General features: G+C 42.5%; 1 protein-coding gene across 2 annotated transcripts in view; it reads right to left on the bottom strand.

Annotated features, from left to right (window-relative positions):
- The window catches only part of DDX46 (DEAD-box helicase 46), a 41,956-nt gene extending 29,959 nt beyond the window's left edge, over nt 1–11,997 (bottom strand). Inside the window, exons 1-5 of one of the 2 annotated variants that reach the window (XM_063120750.1) lie at nt 11,864–11,997; nt 8,430–8,462; nt 6,823–7,011; nt 6,344–6,511; nt 3,062–3,158 (exon numbers count right to left, since the gene is read on the bottom strand). In XM_063120750.1, coding sequence (XP_062976820.1) covers nt 3,062–3,158; nt 6,344–6,511; nt 6,823–7,011; nt 8,430–8,462; nt 11,864–11,880 — 504 coding nt within the window. In that variant the 5' untranslated portion in view covers nt 11,881–11,997. The remainder of the gene's footprint in view (nt 1–3,061; nt 3,159–6,343; nt 6,512–6,822; nt 7,012–8,429; nt 8,463–11,863) is intronic. The other variant, XM_063120751.1, reaches the window with a different exon arrangement.
- Nucleotides 11,998–12,935: the final 938 nt, after the last annotated feature.

Here is a 12,935-nt window from a genome sequence, read left to right as displayed (position 1 = left end):
TATGAGAAAGTCATCCAATGAAAAATTGCTTGTCAAAAGGATATGCAAGATCAATTTATAGCATGAAAGCAAACGAACAGCAAGACATAGCTACCAGCTACATCCAATACAATAACATCTTGGGAAACTGAACTTTCCTCCTGACTTCTAAAGAATAGTACAGTCACAAGCTACTGCAATACCTTGATTACACCTAAAACAGAAAATCATTAGTGATGGAAAGAGCAAAGAACAGCCAGTGTTCTGGACTACTGAATGGCGACAATTAGGAAAATGGAAACTTCCACATATATATTCTCAATGAGGTCATATGAATTGTGTGCTGCACTGGAAGCACTCTACCAAAAGCTCTGGATCCTTGCTGCTTGGCTGGCACATAGCCTATAACAATATAAATTCACTCTCCTTGAAAGTTAAGTAATGTCTATCTATGGAACGCTACTCTGTTTTGTGGACTAGCAAAGCAGGACATAAGTAGAAGACAGGAAAAGCAAACATGTTCCAGCTTCACTAGAGTAATTACAAGAGACAGCACCAATAGGGACCAATAGGGACCAATTATTGACCAATAGGGATGACTTAGTGGATAAAGTGGCAGTTACGGGAACTCTGGGGGAAAGTGACCACGTCATACTTGAATTCTTGATTATGAAGGAGACAAAAGTCGAGCGTAGCCATACACGTACTCTGGATTTTAGGAAAGCTGATTTTAATAAACTCAGAACTATAATAAGTAAGGTCCCGTGGCAAGGGAGCCTAAAGAGAAAAGGAGTGCAGGATGGGTGGGAGTATCTAAAAAATGAAATTTTAAAGGCACAGTTACAAACAATTCCAACAAGGAGAAAAGATAGAAGACAACAGAGGAAACCAATGTGGCTCCACAAAAAGCTTATTGATGAACTGAAAACAAAAAGGGATACATATAGGAAGTGGAAGGAAGGCCAGGCTACAAAAGAAGAGTACAGACAAGTGGCGCAGAAGTGCCGAAATGGCGTCAGGAAGGCTAAAGCTGTGAATGAGCTGAGATTAGCGAGGGATGCTAAAAGCAATAAAAAGGCTTTCTTCAGATACGTGAGTAGTAAAAGACAGAGGAAAGAAATGGTGGTTCAACTGCTTAATGAGGATGGCAAATTGATAACAGATGACAAAGAAAAGGCTGAAGTGCTCAATTCCTACTTTGCCTCGGTCTTCTCCCAAAAGCGGGTCTATGACCCCCCTGGAAAAAGTGAAGCAGAAGTTGAGGGGGCAGGATTGCAGTTTGAGATTGATAAACAAATGGTCAAAGAACACCTAATTTCCTTGAATGAGTTCAAATCTCCAGGGCCCGATGAACTGCATCCAAGAGTAATGAAGCAGCTAGCGGAAGAACTCTCAGAACCTTTGTCTATTATCTTTGCAAAATCATGGAAGACGGGTGAGGTGCCGGATGACTGGAGGAGGGCTAACGTTGTCCCTATCTTCAAAAAGGGCAAAAAGGAGGAACCTGGGAACTACAGACCAGTTAGTCTGACATCCATCCCTGGGAAAATTCTGGAGCAGATTATAAAGAAGTCAATCTGTAAACACCTTGAAACCAATGCAGTGATTACTAGAAGCCAACATGGATTTGTCAGGAACAAATCCTGTCAGACTAATTTGATCTCATTTTTTGATAGGATAACCTCCCTTGTGGACTGTGGGAATGCTGTGGACGTCATATATCTTGACTTCAGCAAAGCTTTTGACAAAGTACCACATGACATTCTGATTAACAAACTAGCTAAAAGTGGGCTAGATGGAACAACTATTAGGTGGATCCACAGTTGGCTACAGAATCGGACTCAAAGAGTACTTATCAATGGAACCTTCTCAAACTGGGGAGAGGCAACGAGTGGGGTGCCGCAGGGCTCAGTCCTGGGCCCAGTGCTCTTCAACGTTTTTATTAATGATTTGGACGAGGAGGTGCAGGGAACGCTGATCAAATTTGCAGATGATACAAAATTGGGTGGGATAGCTAATACCCTGGAAGACAGAAACAAACTTCAAAGTGATCTTGATAGGCTGGAGTGCTGGGCTGAAAACAACAGAATGAAATTTAATAGGGATAAATGCCAAGTTCTACATTTAGGGAATAGAAACCAATTGCACAGTTACAAGATGGGGGACACTTGGCTCAGCAATACTACAAACGAGAAAGATCTTGGAATTGTTGTAGATCACAAGCTGAATATGAGCCAACAGTGCGATAGGGCTGCAAGAAAGGCAAATGCTATTTTGGGCTGCATTAATAGAAGTATAGCTTCCAAATCACGTGAGGTACTGGTTCCTCTCTATTCGGCCCTGGTTAGGCCTCATCTAGAGTATTGCGTCCAGTTCTGGGCTCCACAATTCAAGAAGGATGCAGACAAGCTGGAGCGTGTTCAGAAGAGGGCAACCAGGATGATCAGAGGTCTAGAAACAAAGCCCTATGAGGAGAGACTGAGGGAGCTGGGCATGTTTAGCCTGGAGAAGAGAAGATTGAGGGGAGACATGATAGCACTCTTCAAATACTTAAAAGGTTGTCACACAGAGGAGGGCCAGGATCTCTTCTTGATCCTCCCAGAGTGCAGGACACGGAATAACGGGCTCAAGTTAAAGGAAGCCAGATTCCGGCTGGACATCAGGAAAAACTTCCTGACTGTTAGAGCAGTGCGACAATGGAATCAGCTACCTAGGGAGGTTGTGGGCTCTCCCACACTAGAGGCATTCAAGAGGCAGCTGGACAACCATCTGTCAGGGATGCTTTAGGGTGGATTCCTGTATTGAGCAGGGGGTTGGACTCGATGGCCTTGTAGGCCCCTTCCAACTCTGCTATTCTATGATTCTAGGTAACCACTCACAACCCAATTTGTAGCTTATATCCTACTTGTTATGAAGTTCTGTAGTATGTAGTTTAGTTCTGTCCTGAAGAAAGCACAACTATAAAGCAGATGTTTGTGCAATACCCAATGCAGAAATTAAGAGAATTCTGTGCAGACTTCAGAAACACTATGAATTTGGTAAAATATTGTGCCTGCAATTTAACAATTGTTAGTGTACATACATTTACATCTTTATCCTTTTCCTCTTCTTTGTCTTCTTTCTCTTTTTTCTTTTCTTTGTTAGCTTCCACACCTTCTATTTTTTCTTTAGAGCGTGATCTGAAAGACAGTGCCAAGAGTTGTGTGACAGTATGTCAGCTTCCACTGAGAGGCTATACGTGGAGTGAACAGAAACAACTGCGGTATTATACATAGACCTTGTTCAGACCTATTAAGCAAAGGAATCTTGGACTTGTCAGATCCCTGTCCCCTTTCCTCCTCTAGCATACCTGCAAAGAGGTCAGAAATGTTCACTCCCATTTTTAACAAACTGGACTTTAGCATTATGTTCAAACCCAGACAAACTGTTGTTAGTCTTAACTTTGGCTTAGAGAAACAAACCAAGTTAACACTAACCACAGTATAGGGTTCAGAAGCAATGTGGTTAATTGAAAGCAGAAGTTAAAGCTTCCAAACTTCTACTTTTGGGTGAGCCAGAGGAGAGGGGGAGCTCATGAACCAAAAGCTCATGCATATAACTGTTGGAGTCCTGAATTAGGACTGGTTTTTGTGATTTCCATATCTTTGTACAAGCCTGCAAAACCTGGAAGAAACTGAAGACTCAGTATCAATCAATCAGCTTAAAGGTCAAGTTTGCAGGTGGACTTTATTGAATTATTGGGATGATGCAAAAGTCTAATTGTCTTGCCATTGCCAATTAGTGGTTTCATCATTTGTTCAGGGAAGTGTATATAAAGAGAGTTTTGGAGCTTTGTAACCAGATTAAAATATTCCCTCTCTGCTGCTGTGAGCCCTGCTGTAACGTGTATGACCAAGTGTGTGAGTATGTTGGTGTAAATTTGTATTGCCATAAACTGTGTTATTTTCTATCAGTAAAATACTCTATTTTTGTACCAAACAAAATAGACTCTGTCTTGAAGTTAATTTGGTCTTTGCTGACTTTCATAGTTAAGAACCGCTGCTATTCTGCTAATTCACTGGCATAGTGAACAAAAGGGTTTATAAATAATATACACCCCAAGAATAACACTAAAATATAGTATAGCATTATGTCCAACCAGGACATAGGCTTGTATTCCTGAAATAATGGCCACTGTAGTACTATGTAGTTAGGCACATCTAAGTCCACTGATTTCAAAGACTTTAGATACACAAAAGTGTGCATGTAAAGAGGCTACACATATACTTGCAGCCCAATTCTATCCATACATGTTCAGAATTTCACTGAGTTCAGTAGGATTTACTTTCAAGTAGGTGTGCACAAGATTATAGTCATAAGCCAGGACATGCATTACAGCTTTTCAAAACCCCACCATACATAACAGCACATGCATACCAGCTTTTCACACACACCCCTCCAAAAGGGGGAAGGGTTGGGCCAGGATCAGGTTGTGAGAGCAATCAGTTGCTAAGCAGATCATAGAAACAGAGATCTGCCAGCTGGAGGAGAGTGATGGCAGAGGTTTTGACCACTCTTGCCAAGCAACTCTGTAAGTGACCAAAATAATCCACGTAACCATTACACCAAATGATAACCCATAATGGGTTAAATAATCCACTCTGCAAACCATCGGTTATCAGAATGGGTTATTTTGGCCAAATAAGCCATCATGGGTTAAAAAACTCCCAACACACAATACGCTAACCCACGATGGGTTAAGTAAGTCCTTGTGACTTATTTAACCCATTGTGGGTTACCATGGTATCTGAACTCAGTCTCTGTGAGAGTGCTGATTGCAAATTTCATTCCCAAAAATACTTAGAAGTAATGCTCTAATAGTTTCAGCATTTATTTCACACCTCCTTGAAGGCAGAGGTTTGTGCAAATCAACTAAAACATGCACACTTGTTTCACTAAGTGATTTAGCACTTGCTTTGGAAATCTTAGTGTTCTTCAAGGAATCACTGCTGGCTGAAAAACTATGTTTAAAAACACACACCTTCCTTCCCCTGGAATCTGAAAGATTTGGCTTTGATATGAAAGCATTTTATCATCTTGATTGTGGATTTTTATTACTCCCACCTCTTTTCCGACAAAAAGGGCAAATCCAATCCAAACATGTACTAACCCAAGGCAATAAATGTTGTAATAATTTTTGGCTGAAAAAATATCTTAAAAGTTCTCATTAAAACCCACTGAACCAATTTTAACAAAAAACATATGCTTATCTTAAGTGACAGAATTTATATTACTGAGAGCTTAAATCATGATTTTTGTAAATTTAAAATAAGGTTGGTAAAAGAAACTAGTCAATTTTCCTGCTGCAGTTACTGTATAAACTGATTGCATGTTTGCTAATACTTTTCATTTAAAACACCTGTTTTTACATTTCAGAAAGCAGATCTATAGAACAAATGGGACTCGTTCAGTTTCTCTCAGCCTAGTAACAATAGCACAGAGGTCCCAAAGGAAGAAGTTTGAACGAAGGTAACAGTTTTAGTTTGAGAGGACAGACAATCATGAGTGCCATTTTCTGGCAGGCCAGTATAATAATGCAGCAGATAAGCTCAGCTTATCTCCAACTATATAGGGCAGCTCCTCAGTGCACAATCCTAAATTTCCAATACTAGAACTAAAACTTCTCCCCACCCCCTCACACCACTCTTTTACAGATAAACCTGCTTGACTCCCTAACATAATGCTAGATCTACCAACATCAGGGCACATAGACTAGACTACAGTGTAACACTAAGACCCTGACAGAAAGAACAGCGGGAGTTACTTGGTTACAAGTGCAAAACCATCACAAGAAAAAAATGGGTCCATCCCCCTAGAAACCAGCCAAGTACAGAAACATCTGTTTACTCAGGTGTTGTTATTCTGCACCAGTGTCCTCCACAACACTTAGGGCACAATCCTCCAAACCTGGAGGCTGAAGGGAATCCTATCCACAGCAGGAGCAGCATGGAGGTAATCTTAGCCTTCGCATTCCCCACCCCACCCCTGCATTTTAGCTACACAGGCATCTGTAACTCTCCTGAACAAGCTGTCTTCATCACTACTGTGCAGTAAGACAACAGCATCAAAATAACATGACTAGGGAATAATGGAGGAGGAAAAATTAGTTTCACAATTTCTTCCGTGTCTGGTCAACTCTACAGCTGACAACAAGAATGAGTCCATATGTAGAGAAACAGATGAAAAACAAACCCTCTTACACGCTGAAAACACTTCCTATTGTTCAATTCTCTCCATGTGTATGTTTAATTAATAATCATTGAGTAACTATGACTATTTTATTAGAACACTTGGATAAAATGGCATGTAGTAGTATGTCAGTTACCTGTTTTCTACTTTCTTGTTCTTGCCAGGGCTGGAAGATCGGGACCGTCTCCCACGGCTTCGGCTTCTGGATCTTCTTCTCTCTCGACTACGTGATCGTCTCCTCTCTCTGCTGCGTTCCCTCTCTCTACTTCTTGAACGCCTACGCAGAAGCAGATTTTGGGTCATACTGTAAATAAAATATTTTCTGGTTTAAAGAAACTTCATTCATCAGGGAGAAAGTAGAAAATATTCATTTCAGTAGCAGTCTACAAGAGTGAAAGTGAACACCAAAGGATAAACATCAAAACTAATTATTACAGTTCATCAAGTTCTCAAAGGACTAACTCTAAACACTTATTTCATTCTTCCAATAGGAAGCAAGCTCTATTACCAAAAAAATCTAACATCTACTAACATGGGGGCAGAGATGGATGGATGGACTATTTAAAAAATTATTCAAGCTTCTTTTGCTAAATACATTAAGAATTTGCTGCTCACCTCACACGTTTTCTGTCACGTGATCGAGATCTCCTTTTGTCCCTGCTCCGTGATCTCTCGCGTCTGCGATCTCTGTCCCTGCTTCTAGAACGCCTATCATCTCCACGTTTTGCTCTTTTGTCAGGTGGAGAACGACTTCTAGAACGGCTACCAGAGCGCCCTCGTGATGAGGAGCGCTTCCGATAATGCCTGTGGGGGATATCATAGAATGGTCAAGATATCTAACAAAAAAATTAAGACTGTAAGCTACACAATAAACATGTTTTCAAAGAATACATTATAAAGCTTTTAAAATGGTTTTCAAGGATAATTAGTTCTAAAATTAGCTTGTGATTTATCTTCAGTGCTATTACTGAGCCTTAGACCTCAAGTCCAATGAAAGTCAATGTGGTGTTTTAATTAGAGTGCTGGACTAGGACTGAGCGAGCCAGGTTCAAATCACCACTCATCTATCAAACTCACTGAGCCAATTGTTTCTCTCAGCCTAAATACCTTACGGGTTGTTGTATTTTAATGAGGCTAAATGGCGGAGAAACCATGCATGCTACGCTGTGGTCCTTGGAGGAATGGCACAATAACATGTAATAAACAAAATACATCAGATACACATTCATGACAATGTTGTATTGATCCCTTCCAACCCTATTATTTTTTATGTTTGATTTGAAGTATTTTCTATTCAAATGGAAGCATGGCTCAAGGCAAAGAGGCATAACAATAACAAAAGGAAAACAGCTTAGGAATTAATGGTGTAATGAAGACAGGGCTAAGCAAATGATACACTAATATCCTTTAAAGCATTTCCAATCAATAACTATATATAAAAAATTTGGTGGGGGGGGGTTTACATCTTGTACATTATCAATTAGTTCAGCAGATTACATGATCCAATTGCTGGCAGCTTCATCAAGCCAACAGGTCTGGCTCACTGCAATCTCCAATAAATTCTGTGCTCACCCCTATATATATTGGGATACACACACACACACACACACACACACACGCGTTGGCAAATCAAAATGAAAACTAATATGCAGTACAAACAAGAAAAGTATTTTTATGCCAAAAATGTTAATGAATGTTTGGTCAAGCACTGTACTTTACCTCTACAATACATCACTTAAATTAGCATTAACTAGTTAATTATGTAAAACATGTGCCAATCAATTTCCAAATAAAGATCTGCTAAGAATCTAAAAAGTAGCCAAGGCTGCTAAGTACAAAAACCCAAGAAAATAAGCACAGCTTCAAGCAGTAATGTGCTATTTAAAAACACTGTATCCTATTTAACTACCTTGCTAAAATCTTTTGTGGAGCTAAGAATACTGAGAATTTGAGGGCTATGGCTTTGTAGTTCCATAAAAAATCTGGCAGCTTCTGATGCTAGCAACTTCCTTAGCTTCAATAGCACTTCACTTTGAGCAGGGAACCACCATATACAGTAGGAAAAAAGCAGCTACCAAAAGCCCTGTGAACCTCTGATGTCAACTTCATATAGATGTAAAGAAAGAGGTGGGAAGTATTTGACTAATGCATTCATTCACATAGTACATTTGTGCATATAAATTGTGAGATTAAAAACTAGTATTTTAAATAGATTAACTCACTGTTTTTGTTTGGACAACTGTTGCTTTGTTGATCTAAGGAAATGAGATAAAATTAGGTAAGCAAGGTGGTACCTTCTACTAGACCAGCTTCTGATGATTTCAACATGAAACCTTTCAAAAACTGCCTGACACAAATGGGCCATGCCCATGACACGCAATATTGGACTTTTCCCATGATATCATGAAACCATGTCTACCATGCAAGCTATTCCTGGCCCAAACTATGTACCATGGCACTCAAGGGTTTTCTTCCATTTGGTTAAAGAGTCATGAAATTTACTTTCAATTATTGGCCAATGTGAAAATCCATTTGCCTTGAGGCCATGCTGCACTATACAAAATAACAAAGTTGTATCAGTTGCTCTAACATTATATCACCATTTGCAGGGCAAATCTTATGGATGGTGGAGGAGATAAAAGTCCAATTGTTAAGATATACACATTTGGATTGGCTATAAATCCCCAAGCACAAATTACACACTCCTCATTAAACAAAAAAGGCATAAGGAATTTAATATGCACCTGGTTGTATGTATTTTAAAGTAAAACAGGATCAAATCTCTCCTTCTCCCTTATACTCACACACACCCTTTCATATTTATTTATTTATTTATTTATTTATTTATTTATCATACTTATACCCCGCTCCTCAGCCAAAAAAGGCTCTCGGAGCGGCTTACACTTAGCAAAAAAGACAGTCCCTGCCCTCAGGCTTACAATCTAATAAAGACATGACACACAAGGAAAAGGAGTCAAGGAAGGAGGGAGGGAGGAGAGAGAAAGAGAGAGAGAGAGAGAGAGAGAGAGAGAGAGAGAGAGAGAGAGAGAGTCCAGCAGGAGCAGGCCCCGATGTTACTTCTGCCTGCTCCTGTCCCCTCGGTCCTTCTTCTTCCCCGCAGGGCCAAGATGGCAGTTTGCCCTGTGGGGGGGGGGGGAAGAGTCCAGCAGGAGCAGGCCCCGATGTTACTTCTGCCTGCTCCTGTCCCCTCGGTCCTTCTTCTTCCCCACAGGGCCAAGATGGCAGTTTGCCCTGTGGGGGGGGGGGGAAGAGTCCAGCAGGAGCAGGCCCCGATGTTACTTCTGCCTGCTCCTGTCCCCTCGGTCCTTCTTCTTCCCCACAGGGCCAAGATGGCAGTTTGCCCTGTGGGGGGGGGGGGAAGAGTCCAGCAGGAGCAGGCACCGATGTTACTTCTGCCTGCTCCTGTCCCCTCGGTCCTTCTTCTTCCCCACAGGGCCAAGATGGCAGTTTGCCATGTGTGTGGGGGGGAAGAGTCCAGCAGGAGCAGGCCCCGATGTTACTTCTGCCTGCTCCTGTCCCCTCGGTCCTTCTTCTTCCCCACAGGGCCAAGATGGCAGTTTGCCCTGTGGGGGGGGGGGAAGAGTCCAGCAGGAGCAGGCACCGATGTTACTTCTGCCTGCTCCTGTCCCCTCGGTCCTTCTTCTTCCCCACAGGGCCAAGATGGCAGTTTGCCATGTGGGGGGGGGAGAGTCCAGCAGGAGCAGGCCCCGATGTTACTTCTGCCTGCTCCTGTCCCCTCGGTCCTTCTTCTTCCCCACAGGGCCAAGATGGCAGTTTGCCCTGTGGGGGGGGGGAAGAGTCCAGCAGGAGCAGGCACCGATGTTACTTCTGCCTGCTCCTGTCCCCTCGGTCCTTCTTCCCCACAGGGCCAAGATGGCAGTTTGCCATGTGGGGGGGGGGAAGAGTCCAGCAGGAGGAGACCCCGATGTTACTTCTGCCTGCTCCTGTCCCTTCGGTCCTTCTTCTTCCCCACAGAATTTGTAAATATTTAACACATAGTGTGCATTTTTAACTCAGGTATTCATGCCCACGTACATAAGAAACAACTCACTGTTAAGCAAGTGTGGACAGTGCCTGACAGGTTATTACTGTCTCATGTAAGTTTCTCAGAGCTTCTTAAAGGAAGAATGGGATGTAGCCAATAAGAATAAAGACAAAAGCTATGCAATCTGCCATGTTGCTGCAAATGTTTTCTCCATAAACTACAGCCAATAGTTTGGATCCTGATTCTGATGTGTGCAACTGAGCTGTTGGAAGTAGACTTTTCCATTCTCCCTAGAGAAGGCAGCCCTTCTAGCCCCACAAAACAATACACAGGGGTTTGCAGGACTCTGCTGAATGAAACAGACTGTGGTGAGGGGGAATCCCTGAAAATCAAATGCGGGCACCTTCCATGAGTGGCAGAACGTACCTTCTCCCTATTTTCAGAGATCCCCCATTTTACACACACCACAGTGTTTCCCACTGAGCTTGACTCCCTGAACCCCTATGTAGTTTCATGGGGGGGGGCAGTTGGAAAGGCCGTCATGGGGAGCAGGGAATAGGAACCCAGCCCATTCGCACAGACCTAAATCTGGATCCAACCTACTAATTACTAGCCATGGATGCTGCTTGTTTTGAATTGCTGTAAACCTTAGCCAAGAATCCCTATTAGTTTCTAGTACCGGTTAACAGCAGTAACACAGTGGAAGCAAATAACATACCTGCATTTAAAAGAAAAAGGAAGTTTAAACTTGAAGTTCCCATAACCTTTGAAAATCAATCTCACAATAGCATTTAGTTTGGCAACATTTTGTTGAACTTGACTGACCAATCCATCCTTATGAGTAGCTATGTTAAGTTTATTATTCATAACAATACCGGTCATCCCAACTTACCTAGAAATCATACTAGACAGATACAACAGATAAATACATATAACTAATTTAAGTCAGTGGGAAGAAACTGTAAATTAGAAAGTGACAAGTAAACGAAATTTAGTGAGCTTATATTACAATTGTGAGCAAGTTGTGGGGTACAGCAGTGATATCAATATGCACTATTCCAAACATCTGGCAGCTGCCCTTTCAGAATAAAAAGTAATACTTAAGACCATTTTATTGGGTTATTTCAATTACTGCTACCTGAATATTGGCCAATAATGATATGGCATTATTCAAACGAAGAGATTATTAACGTTCTCAATGGAGAGGATGCTTTCAAGCACCGTAGACAACCAGAAAGCAAGAAGGCCTGAAAGACCAAGGAGAAGCAGAGCGGGGCACTACCCAAACCCTGCTCGGTTTAGTGTTGGAAATCGCTCTGGGTAGTTGTTGCTTTTAATTTGGAGGGTGCTATAACAAGGTTTGAAATAAACTGCTTAAAAATAACAATAACAGCACCGGACAACCAACTGTTCTTAACGACGAGCTCTGAGGGAACAGCTCGACCCCGCAGGAACCACCCAGCGGCCTCCCAGCCTTCAGGTTTCTCCCACGCCGGCTCCCCTCACAAGGCGCCGCTCCCGCTCCCACTAAAGGCCTACCCCGGTGACAGGGTTCCCCCCCCCCGGCTCCGCAACTCACGGAAGGCCTAACGGGGCAGGATTCGGGAAGCGCCGGAGCCGAGCCCGGTTCCGCAGAGGCCTCCCCCTCACCTGGACTCCCGACCCATGACGGCCCCACCAGACGGCACCGAGCAGCGGCCTTTTCGTTCGGGCTTAATCTCTGAAGGCTAAGCCTCCACAGCAGCCACTTCCGAAGGCGTAAGCGGGGCGGAAATGAACCGACCTACGCAGAACCAGAGATGAGGGGCGTCCCCTCACTTCCGGAAATCGGTCAACAGCGGCCTCTGGCGTCTGGAGGAGCGAAATGTAGACACTGGCCCGGGCTGTGCTGCGAAAAGGAGCCCCCCCTTTTCCAAGGTGCGGGAGGGAAACCAACCTCACAAATCTCAGCTAAAAACTTTTTTTTCTAAAACTTTTAAAACTTGATTTTGATCTGACTTTTATGCTGTTAATTTTACTCTACCCTGTGCCTGATTGGTGCATTCTTTTCCCCTTATTGTTTTATTGTGATTTTATTAGAATGTAAGCCTATGCGGCAGGGTTTTGCTATTTTATTGTTTTACTCTGTACAGCACCATTTACACTGATGGTGCTATATAAATAAATAATAATAACAATAATAAATGGATGCTCAACAAATGACTAATAGTACGTAGTATTGTAGTTGGGGGTTTAGAAAAGGCAGAGGAACTAGAGACCAAATTGCCAATATCCGCTGGATAATGGAGAAAGCCAGGGAGTTCCAGAAAAACTTCTATTTCTGTTTTATTGACTATTCTAAAGCCTTTGACTGTGTGGATCATAACAAACTGTGGCAAGTTCTTGGTGGTATGGGGATACCAAATCATCTTGTCTGCCTCCTGAGGAATCTGTATAACGAACAAGTAGCAACGGTAAGAACAGACCACGGAACAACGGACTCGTTTAAGATTGGGAAAGGAGTACGGCAGGGTTGTATACTCTCACCTTACCTATTCAACTTGTATGCAGAACACATCATGCAACGTGCTGGGCTTGATGAATCCAAGGCTGGAGTTAAAATCGCAGGAAGGAACATTAACAATCTCAGATATGCAGATGACACCACTTTGATGGCTGAAAGCGAGCTGAGGAGCCTTATGACAAAGGTGAAAGAAGAAAGTGCAAAAGCTGGGTTGCAGTT

The sequence above is a fragment of the Elgaria multicarinata genome, chromosome 3, assembly GCF_023053635.1.
Source record: "Elgaria multicarinata webbii isolate HBS135686 ecotype San Diego chromosome 3, rElgMul1.1.pri, whole genome shotgun sequence".
Taxonomy (NCBI): Eukaryota; Metazoa; Chordata; class Lepidosauria; order Squamata; family Anguidae; genus Elgaria; species Elgaria multicarinata.
The sequence above is the reverse complement of the archived record's forward strand: the minus strand, read 5'-3'. Positions and strand labels throughout refer to the sequence as shown.